At 34.7% G+C, this 25,874-nt stretch overlaps 1 protein-coding gene across 50 annotated transcripts in view; it reads right to left on the bottom strand.

The window, feature by feature from the left end:
• Positions 1-4,053: 4,053 nt before the first annotated feature.
• ADGRL2 (adhesion G protein-coupled receptor L2) overlaps positions 4,054-25,874 on the bottom strand; it is a 625,523-nt gene continuing 603,702 nt past the window's right edge. For 15 of the 50 annotated variants that reach the window (XM_045478006.1, XM_045478011.1, XM_045477987.1 and 12 more), the window contains 8 exons: positions 24,891-24,957; positions 16,710-16,801; positions 15,841-15,885; positions 14,702-14,870; positions 11,958-12,086; positions 11,302-11,398; positions 9,460-9,588; positions 4,054-6,088 (listed from right to left, as the gene is read on the bottom strand). In XM_045478006.1, the coding sequence (XP_045333962.1) occupies positions 5,334-6,088; positions 9,460-9,588; positions 11,302-11,398; positions 11,958-12,086; positions 14,702-14,870; positions 15,841-15,885; positions 16,710-16,801; positions 24,891-24,957 (1,483 nt within the window). In that variant the 3' untranslated portion in view covers positions 4,054-5,333. Of the gene's footprint in view, positions 6,089-6,792; positions 6,846-8,544; positions 8,597-9,145; positions 9,228-9,459; positions 9,589-11,301; positions 11,399-11,957; positions 12,087-14,701; positions 14,871-15,840; positions 15,886-16,709; positions 16,802-24,890; positions 24,958-25,874 lie in introns of all 50 variants that reach the window. The other 35 variants (XM_045478017.1, XM_045478018.1, XM_045478004.1 and 32 more) reach the window with 11 other exon arrangements.

Here is a 25,874-nt window from a genome sequence, read left to right as displayed (position 1 = left end):
ACTGTTCTCAGAGGCTTATGGAGAGGATTATATGCGATAAAGCACAGAGCCTGGCACCTATGAAGCATCTACTAAATAGTAGGTGCCAGCACTTTTGTTGCGATATGTGAAATTAGTAAACGCGACATCATTTAGTCTGAGATCTCTTTTTAAAAATTACACAGCAATTCTTGTTTTGTAGTTCCTTTGTTCTACCGCCGAAAGAATTTACTGTGTGCTAATGCAATGTTTTGGTTTAAAAGCCATCTATCAGGATTGATATTTCAGCAGAAAAACACAAGTGAATCTTTCATCTAATCAATATCTCTGATACGTATCATTATTATTCCTGGGGGTTCTATACAGTAGCTGTCAGCCTTTCTAAGAGAATACCAAAAGATCGGTCATTTTATGCCTAATAAAATCAAACAGCAAAAGCCATGTTGCTGTGACTGCCAAAATGCTTTTTAAAAAGCTTAGTTCTGACATATGATTTAAAAATGCTTATGAAAAGCATTCCGAAAACTACTCCAAACTCCATCATTCATCACTGGTCTCTTTTGCTCAGACAACATTGGTTTGCTTAAGACTAACTTTGCCTTTTAAACATTTCTAAGGGATTTTTGTCTTAGAATTTCAATAAGCAAACAATAGGAGAAATGTGTGGAAGATTCACAGAGCAGTATTTTTTTTTTTTCCCAAAGCAGGTGAGGATTTTGGTCAGCTCAGTTGTATTGGGTTATTTGCTTTGTTTCTTATTTCGTACAGTGACCTCTAATGTTAAATGCTAGCATACCTAACAGCAATTTACCATGTATTCAGAAAAAAATGTTACCAGTTAAAACAATAGGCTTTAAAAATCAAACTGACATCTGAAGACTTCTTTCTCAGAAAGAAAGTTTACTGCACATTCAGTAAACAGTAAAGCTGTCAGGAGAAGGATGAAGAATCCAGAGAAACCTAATTAAGAGGTGAGGGGTGATCCACTGCCAATATTTGAAAAATATTTACAGTAGACTTAATAAGCCTTATTATATGGTGCACCTACAGCTTATTATTAATGCCTTCTGGCAGATACGTTACCCTGGTCTTGACAACTCGGTGACCACAGTGCCTTGAAATGAACTTGGATAATGTACAGGAGTTTCCATTAGTCCCATACATTTTGGAACCAAGTGCCAGTAAGATGCCCAGAGTATATGTGGGTTAAGCGTGTGATCTTCTAAACATTCAAGGTTTTGTTTGGTGCCTTTAGCTCATGTGTTTCTATGATCCTTTGGAGAAAGACTCAAAGTGACATAACAGAAAATCCTCATTCTATACCATTCAAATGATAATTAAGACGGTCAGGAAATAATCTGCAAACCCCCAACTATTCACTCGCTAATGCTTCTAGTTTGCCAATACACACTATTTAAGGACTACTCAAAATCAACTTGATGCTCACCAGCAGGAAGTGGTGATATAGCATGTTCACCAAAAAGCATACGCATTTTATTGCCCTGTGAAGCAATCCTCATGTATATTCAACATGACAGTAACTCTTCATACTGATGTGTGAGATTAAATGCAACAATTTTATGGTAAGAGAAATATTTGGAACACAGGATTGTGTGAACACTTGCTACTAAGTTTTACTCGTAAAATACTGCAGGGATTACAGTCTTTAAAGAAAATTTCAGTATCAAATATGAAGAGCTATTTTCATTTCAGAAATTCAACTTGCATGCATTCAGTCAAGTGTTTCTACTTACAAGGTTATAACTGCAATAAAAATTTTATGAGTTAAAACTCTTTACAAAACACTCTATCTCATGAGAACATCTTGAAGGTCAATTTTAAACCTGAAGTTCAAAGGTGAATTGATGGAAACATACATTTTCTTTTTTTCTCTCACTGAGATACATAAAGCAGGCATCCCTTTAACAAGTGCATATGAATTTGTCTTTTGAGGTTTGTTAATGAACTTGTGTGTAATGCTTCTTCGTGGAGAGAGGATGGTGTTGGTGATTTTGTCAAATATCTGTAGCTGTTGTTTTACTGGTTAAAATATTGTATGTAACTACCCTCGAATGTGTAGGAGTTTGAACTGACAACTATTTAAGTACTTTATAGATTTGTATGGCTCCTCTTCCTTATACATAAATGATTTTAAAAGCCTGTAAGAGGAATCGGCCATCCATGTGTGTCTGTATATGTGTGTGTATATATATATATGTAAGAACAAAACCAAGCCTATATTTTAGAATAATAAAAGAGGTCAATCTGGACTGTATCAAGCTGCAACTGTAATAAATGGAAAAAAATTTCCTTATTATTAGTAGACCAGTTATGTCTGTCCCTGGGAATAGGTACAACGATGTGAATAAAAGTTCACAGTCGTGACTATCACAAAAAGAAACAGTCAAGGATGTGGAAATTCTATACCCAATGAAATCCGAGAAGTCTCCAAAAAAGCATTGTGCTAATAAATAAAATAATGTGTCAGTCAATAGATTAATAATTTTAAACATAAAAGTTAATTCGTACCAGGGGACCTCCTGAAAGTTTAAAAAATTTCCTTTGAGAGAGTGCGTGTGCAAGCAGGGGAGAGGGGCAGAGGGAGAGAGAGAGAGACAAAGAGAGACAGAGAGAGACACAGAGAGAATCTTAAGCAGGCTCCATGCTCAGAGTGGAGCCCAGTGCAGGGTTCAAGCCCATGACCCTGAGCTCATGACCTAAGCTGAAATCAAGAGTCAGACACTCAACCAACTGACCCACTCAGGAGCCCCCTGAATGGAATTTAAGGTAACATTTATATACTTTAAAAAAGAAATCTGTTTTAAAGTTGATTCTTCTTTTGGTGACAAAGATGAAAGATGGCTCCCAAATTGTATTCTCTAATAGAGGCAATCCATAATAGATTACGTTTTCTGAAGAGAACAGTAACCATTTAGGTACTATGTCCTTATGTACTCGTTCACATCATACCAGTTTTAAGAACTGCTTGAAGAGAAAGAAATAGCACTAACTGAATAATGAATGCAACTTTTTTTGGGGGGGGTGGGGTGGGTGGGTAATTCATTACTGAACCAGCCTGACCCTACTTGGCTTGTACACTGGGAAGTACATATCCTGCAACACTGTATAGTTTGATAGGAAAAAGTGTATCAAAATAGAAAATTAAAACTTTTGATTATTTGATAATGCTTCTAAATAAAGTTTTGTAAACTCCTGAAGAAGTTTAGCCAAAGAGATAAAAATACCCTTCTCAGAGGATTGTTAAATCTGTTTGAATATTAACATAATTTCTTATAATCAATTTCCAACTCAAATATTGCCAAATGTGGATACACTCCTCTGTGGTTACCCTATTATTAAAAGAATACTTTATTAGTGTCTGCCTTACTATACCTGCATTTAGATCTGTAAACATACACTTTTTCCCTCTCATTATTCTTTTTAAATTCAATAGGCATGACAAAGTGTGTCCACATAAAAAAAAAAAAAGTTACTTTTAACTTCGTGGAAGCACTTGAGAACCACTACCCTTTAGAAGAATTTGGTATAAATGCTTATGATGTAGACAGGAAAAATCTATTTGTTGAGATTCAATTATATGATTTTTGAACATTTTCATGATAACAAATATTGTCATTTGCAGCTGCCTGTAGGGAGAGCTATAATCCTCAAATCGTAAAAGTATGTTTACAGAATTTCTTCTCAATTCTGCTGAAAAATCAATGTTTTTTATGATGCCCAAATTCTATTGTAGAATTTCCAACCCTTCTTTTTTTATTTTTGTTTTAGGTCTGATGCAATGCAACAAGCAAAAGAACGTTCCGCGTGTTTGTCTTCTGAAACTCATCTGCCAGATTCTGTGCATGGGTAATGGGCAATTAGAATACAAACATATTCTTTACAGCACCTAGAACCATCAGGCAACTTAACTGTATTCTTTCTCATACCCATGGGTTATTATTATGAGAGGACCTACGTATGCCATGGGGCAGTGGGGGTGGGGGTGGGGGAGGGGTAAGAAAGGACCAGTGTGTTAAAGCCAATCACGTATCATACATAAAAGTGCACGTTAACTACTTGAAAAAAATTCACATTTATTTACTGTCAAACCGTGTTAAACTTTACACTGGATATTAGTGATGGGCTCATTATTAACAGGTTTACACAAAGGGATGAAAAGAAAAGCAGAATTTTGCTGAAACAATTTACATTTCATTAGAACTTTATCATAAAATAAATTAATTACTAAATATAGGCAGAAGGAATATGGAAGAGTAATATTTAGGTTTTATTTTCTTTTTTAAAAAAGAATAGGCACCTTTTGTTCACTAGGAAGTTTGTGAGAAGTGCCCAGTGCCCTCATTGCCCTCTGTTCAAGAATAAACAGAGGGGGAACACACACTCTTTTCTAGATTTCACCACATTTGTGCAAGGCATGGCGTAACTGGCTTCAAAGAGTTTTTTCCCCCCACAGAACACGCTCTTTTGGCAATAAGAAATTTAAATGTAAGAATAAAGACGAACTTGTCAAAGCAGAACACTGTGTACAGTGGAAAATAAGTGAAAATGGGTAGAACTTACCATGACAAAGTGTAAGAAAAAACATTTCATAACATATGTGCAACCAAGAGCTTTCCACAATATTTTCTTCAAACTCTTTAAAATTATTTTAATGACAATTATATTTCAGTTGGACACAAATGTATTTATTTTACCCTAGCAATAGAACAAAATATAATTTCTTTAGCCATTTTTCATGAGAATAGTTCATTGTACAGTTGAGGAAAGCATATGAAATAAGGCCTGTGGCTTGATTGCTAGTGGTTAAACATGTTTTCAACCTTTGCCTTAATGTAAAAGATTTGCAGTGAACCGCAAACGGACGCAGCATCTCTCTCCTGCTTTTCCAAGTCTTGTCAGGAACAGTAAGGTACAGTAAATTTGTCCCACAGGATTTTAAAGCCTACGTCTTGTATATAATACAATGCAGGCCCTACAAAAACGGTGCAGCCGTATTTACAAATTTAGTTCACAGACTGCTGCGGCAAAATGGCTGGCAAGTTTTGCTTTGCTTGCTTCACAATTTCTCTCAACAGCAGCAGAAGCTTAAAATACCTGGTTGGCATCTCTTTTCTTTGTAACAAATCATCATTTTAGTATACTCTGTGTATATACAAAGTTTTTGTACGTTTTATAAAAATTCACAGAACTTCAAGGTTCGGTCCTCTTTTTACACTGGAGAACCACAGGTCAACAGGGCCATCTCTTCAGGCGGAGGCCGAGGGAGCTGCGCTGGGCCAGCGGAGTCTTCACGAATACTTGCGCGTGGCCCCTGGGATTCCGCAGCGGCACTGTTAAAGACTTGTCACCAGCTGCATTTGTCCTTCTCTCACGTCTCCTTCAGGGATACACCCTTCCTTGTTAATGGGGATGATGTAACCATCGCTGTTGCCCCTGCTGATCTGATAACACATCTGAAGCTGATGGCCAGCTCCAAGATTTGGCATGCTTTTGTAGTAAATGTCCTCGTTCTCACTCCTCCTGGAGGGAGAGAGGTCTTCTTCCACGTCGGGGCTGCTCTCTTGATAGGGAGAGTCTCTAAGATTGGGCATGCTTGTGTAGAGAGAGTCTCTGTTGGGGGACTGCAGGTGGTCCTCCGCCTCGGCCGTCAGCTGGGAGACGTAGCTGTCAGTCCCCTGGGGCTTCACCTTCTTCTGGGGCTGGTACAGAAGGGAGTGAGTCCGCTGAGGAATGAGCGGCGCCTCGAGCTCTTTGTGATGGAGCTCCAGCCCCGGGTTGTTGCTGTGCATGAAAGACGAAGCGTCGGCCACGATGGCGTCATCTTCGCTGCTGCTGCCTCCAATCACGGGCTTGACTGGTAGCGTGAGCTCGAGGTTGTGAGTCTTGCCGCCACCCCGAAGGTTGTTGTGCACTAATTCTGAAATGATCATCTTCTCAAAAGCAGTATCATTCAGACTTAGTCCACAGTCCACGACTTGCACGCTGTCGTTATAGTCCCCCTTGCGCAGTGAGTAGCTGTTGTTAAAATTACCATTTAGCGGTAGAGTATCCATGGCACTTGTATCCCTGGCATTGTTCAGTGAATGTCCTGAAACGGAAAAGGGAGGGGGTTTCCGTTATTGCCTCTGTTCCTTCCCAGAGAGCCTTCACTTCTTTTGCACAAAACTTTTTAATGTCGTTCAGGACAAAGTTGTATTTGAAAGCTAACCCTCGAAAAGTGCCAGGCTTTCCCGCGTTCCCAACTGTAGACAGTTGCAACCCCTTAGGTAACAGGAGAAAGTGTGAAAGAACACTACTATTTTTCCAGGGAGGGAAGACGGCATACGGAATATTACTTTGTCAATTTGGGGGAGACAGTAAGTATTAATTGATTTTTTGGTCAAATCTCTCTGACACTCTCACAAAGAAGACTTCACTCCATGCCCTTGCATAGTTAATGCAAAGCAATTCATTAGTGACATTTACATTTTAAAGTACGAGACTATGGTTTGTAAAAATAAAATTAACAGAATTTGTCCTAAACAACACTAAATTAAAAAGGAATAAGTCACATACAAAAACCGAAGGCAAATGTACAACATCAACCCACATAACTGGCAAGCAACTTTTTAAACAACATTCTAACATTTCCTTTTTCTGGAGATGAAGTAAAAAAAAGAATGAAAAAAAATGGGACAGGTACAAAGAATTCATGTTAAACAAAGACAGCCACAGCCATCTCTCATACTGACTGGACCAGGGGCCCACAAGCACCATCCAACAACACGATAGACAGCAGGTGGAATGACTCACTTTGGACAACTCACATCATGTCTGTCTGCTCAGGCTATCTGGCCTAAGAGTAGCTGATATATAAAAGAAAGTAAAATGATTTATTGTAACATGATGAAGAATTTCTAAGCTTCTCAGCAACTTAGTCAGAGCAAGGGTTCAACAAATTAGATTACCAGCAATAGCAGCCTTTTACTTTTTCCTTTAATATTCATTATCTTGAGTTTTCGTTCTTTTGGCACTAAGACTCTCTCTAACAGCAATGGCCCCAGGCTCCTAATGGTCAAAGTTTGCCTGCAGCCCTGCAGTCTGCATCAGTCACAGTGACAGCACCAAATGAACCAGCAGAGTCTACGGTACGAGACTGGCCCACAGACACCATGGGCATGGAGGTTAAACGCAGAAATGTTGGAGGTTTCTTAAGTATGGGTCACAGAAATTAAACCAATAATAAATATTAACTATGGAATGGGAAAAGGGTGTCAGCCTTGGCTAATATAATTTTATCTCTAAAGGAATGAAAGATTGGATACGTCTGCTGAAGATATGAGAAGAGGTTTAGGAGGAAAAAAAATATGGTAACATGCTCTCTTTGAATCAGAGTTGTATTTTCTACAGACACATAAACATGTAAACTAAGACATCACAGTGCTTTTCAGGCAAATGAAAATCAAAAGTTTCAGAGAAAATTAAATGGTCTGCACCATGGAAAGTTAGGTTATTCATTCTCAAAATCCTAGAGAAAAAAAAATCACTTGTTTACAGATAGGTCTGGAAAAAAAAAATGAAATGATGTTATTGAAATGAAACTGACCACTGTGAGGCTGCTGCATTGTATGCAAGGCTTGGAGGAGTCTAGGAAAAATTGAATTCTTGGAAAAAATAGGAAATTTCCCTTTTTAGTGCTGACTCCGCTCTTAAAGCTGCAGATTATCCTAGAAAACTCAATTTCACGACCAATAAACATGTGGTAACTGTTCAAGAAGTTCTCATTAGCAGAAACAGGAGAAAGTGTGTGTGTGTGTGTGTGGGGGGGGTGTTTGTTGGTGACTCATATTGTCTGAGAAACTGATCCAACTTCTACATTTGAAAAATGGACACTGTAATTTTTATCCTGCCACGTATAACAAAAGGAAGTCATGACAGCATTTGTAAGGCTTCCTTTAGCTTGACTGACGCAATTTTCTAGCTTTCTCGATTCATGCATGTGCCACCATCTTTACTTAGAAAACATTTGGTGTTGTATGTTACAGGCGACACACAGAGCACTTGTTAGCATTTGTTTCCTCCACAGAGGTTCAGTCTGGTCATTTTTTTTCTTTCTTTTTATCATTGCTTAATAAACATGAAAATATATACTGGCTAATCCAAAAGGTGTTTTCTATGATATACTGCAGATTTAAGCACATCTTTGACTGGTTTTGAAGAGGCAACTTTTTCTGCCCAAGTTCAGGTAATTCACTTGAAGACTTTCCACAGCCTGTAGCAAGATTACTGTGGGAATGCAGAAATGATAAGTCAATTATTAAGCATTCTGGTTGACAGCACCTCAGGCTTCAAAGAGCAAATTATTTCAGCATTGCGTATACTTAAGTATGGACAGCATTTGCTACAGACCTCTATTACTGACAAAAGGCAGTACAGATAGATGTACTGTTTGAATTTGGTAACACTTTAGTTGGAAATTGTGAACCACTTGCCCGCTGAGTCTACTTCATGACTGCTAGTTATGTTTTAATTGTGCCGGTTAAAAATCATGCTGAAAAAATTTACATTTGATAGGCAAAGTTAAGTTTGACTCCCATACTTGTCTCTCTGTAGGTTGCTAGAGGAAAGCATAAGGAAAGTAAGAAAAACAAGAGAATGAAAAGAGAAACCGCAGTTACGTTAAAAAAGAATTTCAAGTAAAGAAAAAAAAAAAACCAAACGGAAACGAAGTTCTTTAATTTAGTGGCAAATACCAACCACAAATAAATATTACATGCTAGCAGTAATTACGTGATAACTTTTACCAAAATCTTGAAAATTCTGTTAATATTAAATACAAGTGCTTTTTTTTTTTTTTTTTTTTAAAAAAAAGCTATTAGAAAACATAGTTATACAGGATGGGTTAGTGACAATCTCTCCCCCTCCCCCAATAAAAAACTATAGGTATAAACTGGCTAATATTAACTTTATTCTCAAAGTTTTTTTAAGAAAAAAAAAAACTCCCATAAAGCTGCACTATACTATAGTTTGGTTACATTGATAATGCTGGATGTAGTTTTCTATACCTAGGCATCCAAATTATCTTTATTAGCTAATTCATTCCAGAAGCAAATTCTGTCCGCAAGCTTTAGAGTAAACTAAACAGTATATTACATAGATAGGATACCTCTAAATGATATAAATCTTGAAGATGGGCTCTCGGACCATGTGATGTCAGTCCTGTAATAATATATTAAGATTTATGCCACCTGTGTTGAAAACATGGATAATTATTGGTAAATACCATCATGACTGAATTTTTACTATAATATAGTGCAGTTTTAGAAGCCTGGCATGGGCAATACAGTAATTCTTTTAAATTGAGAAATCAAAGAGGAAATAATAAATATATGGCAACTTGAGTATACTAGAAAAAGGGTAAAGATCAGAGCTCTGTTTAGCAGCAAAGAAAGGTAGTTTTATTCGTAAGTATAAGCACACCTGGTGAGTTAAATACAGGAGCTGAAGGGGCATTACATACAACTGTTTCAGCGAGCAATGTGTTATAGGGGTTGTTAGTGCCGTGGGGTCGAAGAAGAGGGTTTGTTAGTAGGTAATTGCCAGTCATTCCTAAAGCAAAGAAACAGAAAAAAAAAGTACATCAGTTCTCTTATTTTTCGTGTTATAGTTGCAGTAAAGTACTTTTTGTATTCATCAAGGGTAGTGGACAAGTTGGCAACGGATAATCTGCTGAAATTTTCTGACTGTATTTGAACTACTAATTTGAAGGAGAAAGGGGAGAGGGAAGTTAAATTTCAGTAATTCACAGGTGCTTTCTAAGTCCCCCAAGTAAACACCTGCTGAGGATGACATTTACTAATTTATACAAAATCACTTTTAAACAAAAATGGCAATTAAATGCACAGAGATCAACATTATGTTTCAAGATGTTACTGCTTAATATTAAAAACCTAACCACTGAGGCCCCGAAGAGGGAATCTCAAACTTCCAGAATTTACAGGTGTGGGATTATCCCTCATGAAAACATCTGTGTTAATACCAACTTTGACACAAGCAGGAGGAAAAACAACTTTCACAAACAAATAAAAAAGTAGGACACATTGCACAAAGCTTCTCTTAGTAAATGCAAGAGCACACACATGCCGAGGGGGAAGAAGGAGGCTGTGTACATAATGAATTATTAGACCATTCACAAACTCCATATCGTGAGAATTTTCATTCTGTAATCTTATTTGCCAGGTTTCAAAAATGAATCATTGAATAATTCATTTCCTTTTTGATAGTCATCTTAACAGAATTAGGTAAAACATCAGAGCAATGCAATAAACACACATTTCACTCACTCTTAATTGACAAATTACAAACCTTTCAATACTTATCAAACATACGTTTTGCATAGCTAATGTAATTTGGCAAAAAAATGTTTTAAAATTCAAGTTGGTTTTGATGTCATACATACTCCTTTTTTTCATTTTAAACCAGAATCTCATCAGAACAATGTCAACAGTGAAAAATGTCTTTAATATCTGTGATGATATATATCACGTTATATTATATTACAAATCAGTACATCAAGACAAATTAGCTGGATAAATTACCTTTTTAAGGATATATACAATAATGTGATTTTTTCATACCAAATTCAAACTTACTAAGCTTGCATTCAGGGTTATGTGTTTATATATGCACTTGTGTCTTTAGTATTTTATTTGCCAGCTTATTTTAAGTTAGGAATTATATTGATTATATGATAAGTTTCAAGCCGTAAAGACACTAAAACTAGTAATTCAAATAGAAAAAAATGCTTTGGGATTCTCGTGTACTTAACTGTTTGTTTATGAAGACTTACTGTAAAGGTCTTTGATACTGATTTTGTACTTTCTGAAAGAAGTGTAAAATAAAATAATTTTACAAATAAGAATTTTCACTGCAAAATTGGCACTGTTTAATGTGAAGAGTAGTTATTCTAATTATGTTAATGTTTTAAAAAGAAAACTTTCATAAATGCCTCAGAAAGGATGAATTTGTGTTCACTAAAGGAAAACAGTTTAATCTGTGGCAAAGTATGTTCTTAGCAATTACTTTTTCCAGGCTCATTCTGTTAACGTGGACTTTGAAAGTATACTTTTTGCATTACATTACTGAACAAGATGAATTTATATGTACTTTCATAAAGGATAAAAGTTGACTCAACAGGTTTAAGAGCTTGTGATGTAAACCTATTTTGAGAGGAAAAAATATCAGTGTTTTCTCTGAAATTCTTGTAAATTGGCAAAAGGTACAAAATTTATATTGTAAACTCAAATTTTCCTAGTAACTGACCTTGATTAAGTGTTGACGTGCTATTGATGTCACCTGAGATAAAAGAAGATTCAGACTGTTTTCTCACAGTGTCATTCCACATCCTTCTTATACGACTCTATTAATATAAAATAGCAAGACATATGTTATGTTAGTTTCCCCAAGCTCACCTTAAAGACACACAAAGATCTACCCTAAACAATTCTGTGTAGGATTATCTGGTGGCCTTTAAAAAGAAATGTGTGTGGATTCTGGTCTAAAACTAAGGAAGTCTATACTGCTTTGTTGCTTCTGTACTAAAGAATATTTAATCTTCCACTCCTAAAAAGTTTTACTTTTAATGGCCTTTTTAAAAAAGAGGAGATGATTGATTATTCAACACATGTTTATTGAGTGCCCACTGTGAGAGAGCACTATGGCTATAGAACTTTCGAATATCCCCAAAATGACGATAGACTTCTAAAAGAAGGATGCACTCTCAAAAATGGATGTTCACACCTCAAGAAACACCTTGAAGAAATACTTAGGAAGAAATTAAAACCAAAGTACTAAAAATGTAAGTATTTGCTACCTAGATCATTATAACGAGGAGACAATTAGTGCATCTGAACAGAACATGTCTCAGTAGGCTTTCTATAAAGAAGGTTAATTAAAGACGCTGTCAAATTCTTTGTTACCTGTGTGCCAGAGGAGTAGCGAGCGCTGGTTCTGGTGGTCGATGCCTTCACTGAACTGTGGGGGCTCTCAGTTGGGAGGCCGCCGCAGCAATAGGAGTGTCTGAAGCACTTGCCGTATTCTTTGCGTACCTGCGTTGAAGAACCACAAGACCGAGAGATTAATACAAATATACTTGCCCCTCTTTTCTCTAAATGAGCAGTGGAGACGACTGAGAGGAGTAAGTTCCACTAACACTTTTCAGTGGAGAAAATACAATGAATGTACAAAACCAAGTTCAACTGAAATGGCTGACACAGTAATAAGAAAAATATCTCTGTCTACCAGACTGGCTAGGAGGACCTTCTAAATGTGATGTAATATGTAGAAATGCTTTATGCCTTATTATTATACAAGTGTTATTTATATACATACATATATATATATATATAATATTTTAAAGCTTTAGTCTATCTACATACTTAGTAACCCCAGTTTTATATTTCATAATATGACAAAAAATTAGTACTTTCCTCGCTTAATTACATTTAACCACACATAATTCAGTCATTTAAAGTTTATACGCTTCATGTCCTTTTACGTAGGTCAATACATAAACTTCTTTTACTGGATTGCATAGTTTTGCGGGTAACCTCTTTATAATGACAAGACTACTTTGGCACAAGAATAAAGAAAAAAAGTACTTTGATACATATGCTATTAATTAGGATGGAATGTTTTCTTCATTTTCTGATGTGTCTAGCTTTAACATTTAGTGTAGAGAGTCTAAGATGCCTATTCACTTCATTAGCACACAAGGGAACTATTTATGCAATTTCCATTCACATTAATGAGATACCCATGTAATTTCCCTTTTCCCCTGAAGCTTGGATATATGAATAGATGGAAAAGCTGTTAGGCCTGAAGAAAATTTAAAGTGAACTTTAAAAAGTAAAGTCCAAACAACTGCTAAATAATAGGGCCCCACCTAGAGAGGTGGTACAGAATTGGGGGGGGGAGTGGAGAAGAGGGCTGGATTCTGTGCAGCTCTCTTGGCATATGAACAAGTTTTGCTCAGGCTTAGAGCCAGAATCAAATCAGAACAGACGAGGAGGAGAAGCTGCCTAAGAAATTATTTTCTAGTGGGTTGCAAAAACACTAAAAACACTTTTCCCTCCTCAGAGTTCAATGTTCTGTATCTGCCTACAAAAACCATGACTTTGACACTTATTCCTTGAAGAATTGGAGAATTAAAGTTACTAGACGACCTTTTAAATCTAAGTGCGCTTGCATTTTCATCCTCTTAGCTTTATTTAACGACACCTATTAGAACAAATAACAATGGAGTTGAACTTTCAAAGCATTTTCTTCGCCCAAATATGCTCACTCGAGCAGTAAGAAGTGTGATTTTAACTAAATCATTTTATGTCATATTCTTAATCATTCATCCTGGCAGCACCCAACAGGACATATCCCAGACTAAGTAGAATGTGTTCAAAAGAAGTGCAACACAGTGTTTCCAAAACATAATTGTTAATTAAAAAGCACAGCAGAATCTCTTTGTTCAATCAATCCGCACACCTCTCTGAGGAAATAATGACCACTTCAGTCTTCCTCTGCCAAATTTATGCTTTATGTCAAACACATTTGGAAGAAATTATGGTATGTGATCACATACACGTATACAAAATGCTCACTTGTGTAAGAAATAGTAAAAGCCACAATAATTACAACGTTATACCTGTATAATGTTTAGAAAATTAAAGTTCAGGGTTATTAAATAACACCTGATACCTCAGAAAAAAATGTCTTCTACATTTAATGGCTATTAACTGCTCTGAAACGCGGCATGACCAAGACGATGGCAATCAAAATGGCATTTTATCCAAATAATACCCTCCAAAGTTGGTTTTGCCTAATGCCTATATTGCTGTGAATGCGCGTGATCTGTCAGTACTGCAGATGCCACTGTCATTATCTCAAAATTACAGCTTCCTCAACAACTGATGGAAGTGACAACACTATCATCTTGTCAGGACTGAAAACATAATCGTTTTTGCTTTCACAATTCTATTTCTCTGTTCAATTTAGTGACCAACTAGTAATAACAGAATAAAAAGACTATATTAGATACGCAGACAGAGAAAGGATGATACCTAGTTAAATGGAGGCTAAGCTATTCTCTTAGTTTACATGTTCGTGCAAATGTTTCATCTTTAACTTTCGTTTTTGAATCATTTTTGCTGACTCCACTTAACAGAAAATCAGGACAAAATAATAAGACGTGAGATATTAAATTACTGGGTTTTAGATCTTTCACAACTACTCAAAAGGTAACATTAATATTAATTGTTTGCACGTCTGGTGCTTTTAAAATCAAGGTCACTTATCCTTATGCTCAATTTCATTTTGGACCGCTGCATTCCCTTCATCGAGCAAAGCATGAGACTACTTAACCTTTTTGTTATCTCGTACACCCCTTGCACGAAGAGCATTTTTGTAGACCCCACTAGCAACGAAGAACTCTTAAACTAGTTCAGTGTCTGGTTTATAATATTCCCAAAACGAGATCCAAAAGATGATTGGGATTGACATATTTTATCTACGAAGCCTGCATTTCCAGACATGCATCACAACCAACTGGAGATTAAAAATGTGATTCTATTTGGTAATCTGCCAGCTATAAAACTGTACAACCTTCTCTATTTCACCTATTAATTTCAAGCCAAAGAACAAGCCGGCAGAGCTCCGAAGTGTCTTCACTTACTTTCTTTTGGAGAGCACAGTGAAAGATGAAAATGAACACTCCCTGGAAAGCATTAAAGATGGTGAAGAGATATGCCATCACAATAGTCTCCTCATTAATAAAAAGCAACCCAAATGACCAGGTTAGGCCAAGAAGACACAGAAGAGCAAAAGCGCCAAGCACCCAAGACCTGAAAAAATAGAGCGAATTTTATTAACGAGTCCAATGAGAGAACAACACGTATCACACTTAAATATTCACATATCAGTAGTAGCAGTTGACTTTCTCTATGTTCACATTCAAACTCAACAGCATTTTGGCTTTAACCTTTCATTGATTAGAGAAAGAACAATAGCATTTAGTACTGCAGCCTCCAGAGAAAACAGCGACAGCAGGTATGACCTTTTCTCACTCCAGCATTAACAAAGTATCAAAACTATATTAAAATACAAGGTGTAACACATCCCCCCTGACTTTATTGACTTTTATGTGCATCTTAGTAAAAGGAATTAAGGAGTCCTTAATTAGCTTACTCCTATATTCTTATTCCTGTGGTGTACTCATGACACTGAATAATGTGACACATACAGAAAGGTTAAATGGCAGATAATCACTGAACACCTAAACTGCAAATTCTAATAAACTAATCTTAGGTGAACCTAAGGTTTTATAACTAAAGCATGAAGAAGCCTAGCTGAAATGGGACAAAAATATGAGAACAATTTCAAAATAAAATAATTTTGGAGAGATTTCATCATGAATAGCTTAAGGAGAAAAGAACTGTAGAAAATAGGACGGAATGAAAAGGATTTAAAGTCAGTGCATTCCATGTCTAACTAATGATCTTACTTGATAAATGGCTTATTATCTTCATAGCTAGAAAGCATTATAAGCAGAAAAGAGAAACAAAATTATTAGACAGAATTAAAATAGAAAGTAATAAGAAAGCATTTATATATTTTATAAATTAGTCAAAATTAAGAAAGTCAAAATGCAGAGGCAAGCAATTAAAAAATAAAGGCATATTATAGTTTAAAAATACTATAGCAAATTAGATATTCCAAAATAATTATAAAAATTAAGGGCAATTCATGATATTGACGGATTTGTAAAAAATATAAATCATGCCATAAATTTGTTAATGTAGGGTTCTATCTTACCCAGGTAAGTCCGTATTATAGTAGCCATCACAAACACGGTAATTACTGGTGGAGATGAGAAGACAGAAAGAGGAAAAGGAAGAAAAGAGAGAGATGCTAAAGATTAGCTCTCTCTCTTACCATGCAACATGCAATGAAGCTGGCACTGACCTATCTAAAACATCTAATTGCTTTTTTTTAAATTGCCCTTACTATAGATCTGCCATTTTTTACATTAAAAATAGATCTTTCACAATCCCATTATAACCAACTTGAATAATACCTCCTCCAATTTTAAATTAACTCACATTTAAAAGATAACTCTTAAAATGCTTCCATGAATGACTTAATGAATCAACAGCTATCAATTTTTTAATTAGATAGCATTTTCCATGGATAGGACATTGTAGTTTTTGTTCAATATTGAAATAAAGTAAACATTTCTTTAATTGCCATGAAAACAACAGATAATCTCCAAGTTAACAACAGTAATAGAAAAAATTATTTTAGGAAAACGGGATTAGAAGTAGAAACTGCTCAGAATCCTTAAATCAGGAAAGCCATTTAACAAAACAAACAATATAATCATATCAGCCATGCAAACAGGAACATCATTTTGAACTGCATTTTAAATTCAAATGAAATTGCTACAGTGATATGGAATTTCCACAAAGCTACCGAAACAATTTCTTGGCTCTAGATGAAGACAGAAATTATTATCTAATTTTTGACCAATGTCCGTGACATGGTCAACGTAAGTCTCAACCTTGATCAGTAAAACGTCATTCTGAATAATTTCTACAGTTGATAGAAGGTATTCATGTGTTCTCTGTGGAGAATATCTTTCACTTAGTTTGTCAAGCACTAGAATTAAAATACCAAATACTTACTTAATGTTTTCCAACCTGCTAGAATCTGGTTTCAAAGTGTTTGAGTGCTTCACCATTTTGCATAATGTGATCACCAGGAAGATAATATTTAGCTGTTATAACAAATAAAGAATTAGACACCATAACCAAAGAGTAAAAAATGAATCCGTTTTTGCAAATACACTTAATGAGTTAATGCAGTTAAGTGTCAATGACACGAGTACATGGTGGACACTGACTCCATTTTACAGGCAATGATCAAGTTGAATCCCCCCCAAAAGAAATACTCTGGCTATGTATGATCGATTTTTTAATAGATCGTTTGACATGAAATCGCAACCTCATTAAATCAGCATCATGTGGTGACGACTAAATAAATTACAAAACCTAAATTAGTTTCTTTAGCTAGAGGTACTCCAGGGCCTAAAAGCCATCTAATGGAAACACTGAAGTGAATTCTTTAGAAGGGGCATTTACATCATATCATGTAGCTTCTACGAATTGCTGGACTTGGGGCCCTAAGATGCAGCTGAGAGTCTAGCTTTTGATTTTGACTGATTAAATGAGGACAGTAACATTTGCACAATCTATTTGTAAGGTAACTGTGAGGCTCAAATGAAAGAAAACATGGAAAATGATGAAAGAATATCCGTTAGTTATATAAAGTAAGATAAACTTTTAAAATATGTATATATTTGCTATTTAACTGTTAAAAGCCATCAGTCCTTTTTTCCTTATGCCTCTCTATTGTATGGACGTAGGTAAATTCTGAAGAAAGGCTATTTTGAGTCCCTCTAAACAGTGTTTTAGAGTCCCTCCAAACACTGAGCTGTGCAGAGAAATCGAAATGCAAACAAAAGCAAACTGGGGAAGATGGAACCTGACAGGGAAGGAAGGCCTGGGAGGTCAACAGGAGCGAACTCAGAAGAATAGACATGTTTTGACTGAAGAGAGATAAGGGTTTGTAATTTGCATTTGCTTCTACAGAAACCTGGAAGAACGCTGGACAGAGAGAAGGCAGCTCCATTCTTATGCTCCAAAAATAGAACTTAAAAGCTTGATCACTCCTGGATTTGACATTTTATTCACTTCAGATTATTACTTTTAGAAAGACAAAACAAAGTTATATTTTGTGAGCTTTACCTGGCTTACAGAGAGTGCAAGCAAGCCCAAATGGAGTATTCAGAAAAGGACAAACAGGGACAAAAGCAATTCCTTGGTGGTAAACACTCAATATAATTTTGTGATAATAACATGATCATTTTTACTGAGTCACAACACCATCTGATAAAGTGATAACATTATTTTACTCATTCATCACTACTTCTGATTTTATCATTAGGAAAAAATTACTTAGGCCAATAAATAAAATTTCCAAGCCCTTCCTAATGATGAGTTTAGGAACAGAGTGAAGGCTTTAATCTAAGCTGTTTATCACTCATTTTGTCAACTGTGCCTTATTATTTCCCTTAGAAGTAGAATTTCCTCTTAAGGGATAAAATGAGGTTAATGGGCATAATTTGCAAGTGTTGGCAGATAGCATTCTATCGTTTCATGTTAATTACTTAACATTAACAAAAGAAGGACAAAAGAAGCTCTCTGTTTAAAAAACTATTTAAAAATTAATTTATTAAAATACTTGTCTAGAGAAAAAGCAAACCGATTTGTAGAAACATTTTTCTACCTTTATATTCTGACGATTATTCCAGTTGGTCACTATATAAGCAAATGGCTTGCATTTTCACGGGCAATTCATTCAACAAATATTTATTGACCCTACTGCTCCACACAAGAATGTGCTTACTGTATTGTGGTTAAGACACATTTTCTTCCTTTGAGAAATTAGGGAGATCCTTTTGGTAGTACGGTAAATATCTGATTTAGTTTCTAAAGAATGATGGTACAGTATATCTCTAATTTTTTTAAAGGCAAAATCAACAGTGTTTTTACTCTTTGTTTTATGCAAGAGTACATCTTCACTAGTAAAAGTAGAGAATAGTTACAAATAAGAATGCTACGTACCCTAAAAACAAACAGACCAGACCCCAAATAAACACAAAAACGTATTCAGAGTTAAAATCCTTTAAATCTCTCAACCCTTCTTTTTAAATGTCCTCATAGAAACACTGATTTCTTTCACCCCATAATTCTGCACCCAGTGCTGTTTCATCCCTCTTCCTTTTCTTACACAATTTCCTGAAGCACACAGGGCCCCAGTTTGATGTTCATCACTTTCTAAGCATGTTAGTTATTCCCTCAGGAATAAAATAATAGTAGTAGTAGCAGTTAGTAGTAGTACATGGCAGGAAGGAAAAAAGCTACCCACTATAATGCATAAATGAGAAAAAAAATAAAGAATGTGAATGTGAAAAGATGTGGATGTATAAAGGATTGCTATTAAAGGAAAACGAGTAGAAAATGTGAAATCTTGAGGATGAACACATCCCAACATATTTTTCAATGAAGACAATTAGACAAAAATCTGTTATTTAAGAAGTAACACATTTTCCAATAACACTGGAAATGAAAATGAAATCTACCTATAAAAAATAGAATTAAAGCTTAAATGTGATACAAAGCAGGGCGCCTGGGTGGTTCAGTTGGTTGAGGATTTGACTTCAGCTAACGTCATGATCTCAGTCCCCCCTCTCTGCCCTTCCCTGCCTGTGCTCTCTCTCTTTTTTTTCCTCTCTCTCTCAAAAATAAATAAACATTTTAAAATATATGATACAAAGCCATTTTTTAAAGACTGAAGACTAACCAAGTTGAATGTGACACAGAAAAAAAAATCTCTTATTTAATCTTTAAGAAACAGTGTTAGCTACATCTCCCCTTCCTCTCTCCTCATCCTACTGAGGTTTTTTGTAACGTATGTGTTTAATGCTTCTTTCTAGTTACAAATACAATATATTCAAAATACATACAAGTTCGGCAAAATGGGAAAACCAACAACAACCCTATCTATCTATCTCCAGAGGTAACAGGAAGCACTTGGAGAGCCATGTTACATTCAGAGAGGTTAAATGCCTTGCCAAAGATTACTTAGCCACTATAATGTCAGTGCTGAGATTCAATATACTGTGCACAGGCTCCACAGTCCAGCATCTTTACAAACAAAACTGACCAATTTATTCTGGTGAGAAAATTAAGAGTTTGCTAGCAAAACAAAATTAAACTAGCTCTGTATTTAACAACAACAAAAAAAGGGTTCTACGTCTATGAAGAGTAATCCATTTTAGAAATCACTGAAGAGTTGGTGAATGAGTTGAAGATAAACAATAAGTAAATTAATAAATAAATTACAACTTCAAAGAAATTCTGAACACAAGAGGTATGCTGTTCAAATGACTTCTCCCTGATTGGCTTGCTAGAAGAACTATTTCTCTTTTTCTTTGTAAAACACTGCTGTCCCATAATCAGCAAATGGCTACAATGTCCACGTACTTCTACTCCCAGGAGACAAATTGTATATCTAACACTTAGTTCTATTTTCTCAAACCTGTTTGTGTTCTACTCACATAGCTAAACATCACACAAACCCATAAAACTGAGTCTTAAAAAGAGGCTGTAGTTTCTAACACTCTTTAATTTAGTGTTTTAAAAAGATGTCTTAAAAATGAATCTCTTTAAAAACAATTAAAAATATCAGAAAAATAATCATAAAATCACAGAAGGAGTTTTGCACTCAGATTATTTCAAAAATGTCTGAGTTCTCTGATTAAAGAAAACTAAACACAAGAATCATAACCAATGCACTAATATTTAGGTGCCAAGAAATTTATAGTTAAAGCCAATACTAATTTAGACTTTGAAATATGACTTGAAAATATACAAATAATGAGGGAACGGTACCTTCAAAGTGACAAAATACCATCATTTCAAGACAAAGTAATAATGAAAAAAGGCACACTAGACATATCGTGAACTACAATATAAAATGGCCAAAAAAAAAAAAAAATTGCTAAGTGTAAGATACTCTCTTTTCCCCAGTTCCACACTAAAAATAAAAATCTCACCAACAATGTATTTATTAGTCCTATTAAAGAAATGAAAAAGACACTTAAATGACATAAGGTATTGAACATTTTAATATACTATCACCAAAATGGATGACAGTGAAATCCTTTCTGGAATTAAATAGAACGATTCCTGAAGTGTAAATAATTTTTTAAAATGAGGTTTTAGAGTTCTCTTCTGTCTCCACTGCTAAAAAAAAAAAAAAAGGTAAATATATTTATTTTCATAGAAAAAATATTGTTGGCTGTGATCTTTTTCAGGAGGTGATACAGTCTTGATAAGAGTCATGAGTTTGTACAGTAAACTATTTCAGTAGATGTTTTTCCCCCTCTCCCTTCTCCTTTCTTGTTCTCTTAAAATGTAACTGAGAGAATCAGAACAAGAAATTGAAGGGCAGATAGAAATATCTTTGATTAAACCTATCATACAAAATAGTCACTTAAAGCCAAAAAAAGTTAGTTTCAAATGAAGTACCAACTGCAAATCTGAGTTCTTCCTTCTTTGCATTTTCCTCAGGACATAAATGGCTCTTTACAGCCATAAACTTCTGTGTGTGTGTGTGTGTGTGTGTGTGTGTGTGTGGTTTTTTTTTCCTGATTAGAGTAAGGGATTTCTTTCTCCTCACTTTTATTTCTTCCCAATTTACTTTCCTGCATTTGGTATGCATTTAAAAAAATAAAAGAAAAAAAAATCCCAACCATCAAATGGAATTTCCCCTATTTCTTCCTGGAAAGCATACAAAAAGGCAGCCCTTCACGTGCTGCTCTTATTCCAAATTCCAATGGAGCCACTTTCTGTCCACTTGCTTTTTTTTTCTTCTTTCTAACATAAATACTACTAAGTTTAAACATAGTACAGATTTTGGGATAGTGCATACTTTGATGCTATGCATCAGTGAGAAAGGAAAGAGACAATTAAAACCGTGTACACAAAGATTTGTCTAAACCTGGGAAGTGCATGTCATTTACTCAATCATCCACATAGAAGCCACTAGTGGGCACAGTATTAGGGCTGAATTATATAGTGTATGTCAACCCACTAGCCTAAATGCCCATACTGATGATTAATTTTAGAGATGAGGCAACGATGAGGCAACTCATCCAGGAATTAATCAGATTTTAACTCTGCTGTGTGTGTGTGTGTGTGTGTGTGTGTGTGTGTGTGTGTGTGTTGTGTGTACACACCGATAAATAGGTAGATGGATATCTCTTAATAGAATTCTATGTGGAAGAGACAGCAAGCAAATTCAGAAGAAGCACATTTTTCCTACTCAGCAAAATAGAGTAAATCACCAAATGGGGCATTCCTTCTCTTCTAATGACAAATAACACACTTTTACCTATCTCTAAACAATAATTTCATAAATTATTGTATAAATAATCTGCTAGTATAATTTGTTGATAAAGTTCTCCACTTAATGATACGGCATAGCTAATCGTCACCCATATGGATGACACAAAGGTACAAAGAAGTTTAGAAAAAGAATAAGGTACCACCGGTTATAGGAGCCCACAGTTTGTTTTACAGTCGTCAGCCTGCTCAATTGAATCACATCCGTCTAAGCTTAGCAGCTTAAAATTCATTCCACAGCTTGCAGTGCTGACATGGATATGATAAGACAGAAGAACAGAAACACCACTCTGAAGTAACCTAACTGAACTGCACATGTTCTGACCCTTTTTGTCCTCCCTGGAGCTTTTGCTACCTGGCAAATGCAACTCTAAAACTGCACTTGTATCTCCAGATCTTTGCTGTTAGCCAAGCAGAAACCTATTTCTCCCTGGGACTAGCAGCCGGAGAGGTGTTCTCTGAAGAAGACTTCTAAATGAGTGTGTGAGCTGAACTCTTACTGAACTGAATTAATTATTAACGATGCAGATGGAGCTGTCCAAATGATAAGAACAGCTCCTGACGTGTCATGATCCAAGCTTTCATTAAACCATTTCAGGCATACTAATGGTTTCCCACTGCTCATTACTTACAAGCACTTTTCTCATAGATATAATAACTCTAGTGCCTGTAGGCAAGACAGTCTATAGAAATACAGAAGCAAGGAGTTTTATCTTCCATAGCATGTTATTTTTCTTCATAGAACATTATTAAAAATGTACACTTATTTAATACTACTAAATTAAATGGCTTCAATTCAGAAAAGTTGGAAATGCAAAACTATACTTTCCAGGAATATTGATAAGTAATTTTTGTTGTAAGAGTACTCCTTCAAAGGGTAGTATACGATACAACTTGTATTATTAAGATTTGTGTCTGAATTGACTTTTAAATATCCTTTATCATCAGGATATATGTAATATAAATATATTAACATTCAACAAATGTGCTGTACAATCCTATCATATCATATCTCAATTTAGGTCACATGCAAGATGTTTTACCCTTCTATATCACTCTGTCTCTCTGTGTTGGGATAATTAGAGGGCAAAGCAGTTACAGGAGAATTACTCCTAGGATCTGTACTGTCAAAACAGCTAACTGCTGTGTTTTTGTTTTTATTTTTAAGTTGGGAACACTATTCCCAAAAGCCCTTCACATTTCAACCTAAATTATTTGGTACAGGGTAATAATGACAACAAGGCTACTAAATAATAGTAGGCTCACACTGTAGGTGGGAAGTATAATAAAATGTGCTTTACCCATTTTCTTCCTAGAAGCTGACTATATGTGAACATTAAAGTCTTTAGGCCAAGTGACAAAGTTAATACTCTAAAGTCAGTATTTATTTTTAGATAGAAATAAACAAAACTGTAGCACAACAGAAGTGAACACATGATACTTTTATAGACCAAATACCCCTAAAATGGTCTCTACAATTTTCAAAGTATCAATATGTTTAGCCAAGGGCTCAGGGGAAAAAAGAGAAGTCTTTAAGGATCATGCCACTTCTTGTCAGCTGTTTACCATTTATTTTAAGAATGGCTTAGGCTATGTTAACTTAAACCAACAACAAAAACTGGGGCAATCATTTGGATTGAAGAATTCTGGTGAGAAATCAGCTTTTCTAGGAACACTTGAACATGTTTTACTGGTTTGATTCATACAGGCATTCACCTCAAATTTTCATTTTGCTTTGTATGGTGTATAAAATAATTCATTTTAAGGACAAAAGTGCATACACTTGAAGTAGTTTTGAGTTTCCTTGAACTACTAAAATTTTTTCTCAATTTTATGAAACACCAGTTAACTACAGAAATATCCTAATAAGCTCATGTGTGTCATTTCTTTTAAAGAAGAAAAAAATCCTTAAAATAGGTACTTAAAAGATATAGACAATATTTAAACTTGTTTATGTTTCCTTTTCAAAGTTTTAAGTCCAAATATTTTAGCTACATCCTTTTATTTCAACTATATTTCAAATATTTGACTAATGGTAATATAAGCAGTTAAACACTTTAATGTCACTATAGTTAACTTGTATCAAATTTATTATTTTTTTTATATTTCTTAAAGACCAATATTTTTATTTGGGATTTTAAACTCTTAGAAAAATAATTTTATTTCTAATGAGTTTAAAAGTGATTTAATATTCATTTATTAATCTCAACTTAAAATCTTTTTGTTCCCCCACAAGAATTTAGGGTATGGATATTTATTTAAAAGTACTAAATTACATGGAAATTAATGTAATAAATATTAAGCTAATGTTCTTTCAATTCCATAAAACATTCATTTAATTTATAAATGCCACATAACTTGGTACAGGGCTAGTATTACAGGTTTTGGAGACATAACTTCCTGAACTAAAACTCTTAGCAAAAAATTCACTACTCAAAAACAAAATATACACTTCAGTTATTCCTTACTAATTGTTAAACTAGGCTCAAATCATGTGATCTTAACATGGCTTGTATATAGATAAATTTTACATGGCTTATATATAGAGATAATTTTTTTAGATTATGACATCACACTGTAGCAAACTAAATTAGATTAAAAAAAGTACTTTTTAGAGGAAAGAGGATTTTTCAGAAATACTACTAATCAGCAATATATAAACTCTCAATAATGGTATAACATTTAAAATATATTTTATAATTTTACCCTGTAGGCTAGATATGTTTATAAATCTTTGAAAGCATAGATAAATTAACAATGAAAGCAATTATCCCTGTTTCAATAGCAATGCTAAAGCAGCAAACTAAAAATGAAGGGAAAATAGAGTCTCCTTACCAGAATAATGAAGGTAACTGGTCCAATGAAACTCCATATAAAATAGTTATCAACATGAAGCCAGCAACTATTATGAAAAGAAAAGAGTATGTATTAAGTAGCTTCAATGGATCCTCAAAATTACAAAAAAACAGAATTTTAAAAATCTATCAAAAACTATCTTTACATTTGCTTTTGAAAATTCACTTATCACAGGTAAGAATAATTTTAATAACTCTGAGTCGGCTTTGATGTAAACAGTAGTAATTTATTTACTTCAACCTACTGTTTTTCATTTCAGTTTTTAAATTTGGTAAAGGCATACATTATTATGCTTGTATGGGGAGAAGAATAAACCCCACAACACCCAGTCCCTGATTCATAAGATCTCTAACTTCACTAAGAAAAACCTGACACTCGATAGTCCAAATCGTCTCATCATTTTTAAGTTCTTATCTTCAAAATTTGCCTATCAGATCTGTATCTGAGATAAAGCACTTAACCCTATGGAACATAACAGACAAAATAAAATGTTCAGCTGCTATGTTTGTTTCAAAACAGTACAGCATAAATATAATACCTCAGCTGGGAATGGATGAATACGAGATAAAAAAAAAAAAAATCAAAGCATAGCACTCATCTAGTATTAGAGTAAATGATGCATAAACTTATTAAGACAGATTTTACTTAGTGGTTCATTTTTCATATAACATTGAATCCCCACTGAATTTCTTTTATTTGTCTTTCATCATCTGTATAGTCAAAAAGCTTTCTTTAGTCCAAGAAATCTTTATATAACTAATTTTATCAAAGGAAAAAATAAACAGAATTGGAAGGCAAATTCATGCCTCTAGCAAATAAAATCCTTAGAAACATGGCTATGTCTACCTTCTGTCATTTTCCATAAATATCTATATTTTTTATAAATGAAAGACAGTGACTTATTTTAATCCTTTCAAACTGCCTGATAAAATATTATCAAAGTAGAACATATGGGATGGAATG

The sequence above is a fragment of the Leopardus geoffroyi genome, chromosome C1 (assembly GCF_018350155.1).
Source record: "Leopardus geoffroyi isolate Oge1 chromosome C1, O.geoffroyi_Oge1_pat1.0, whole genome shotgun sequence".
NCBI classification, from domain to species: domain Eukaryota; kingdom Metazoa; phylum Chordata; class Mammalia; order Carnivora; family Felidae; genus Leopardus; species Leopardus geoffroyi.
The sequence above is the reverse complement of the archived record's forward strand: the minus strand, read 5'-3'. Positions and strand labels throughout refer to the sequence as shown.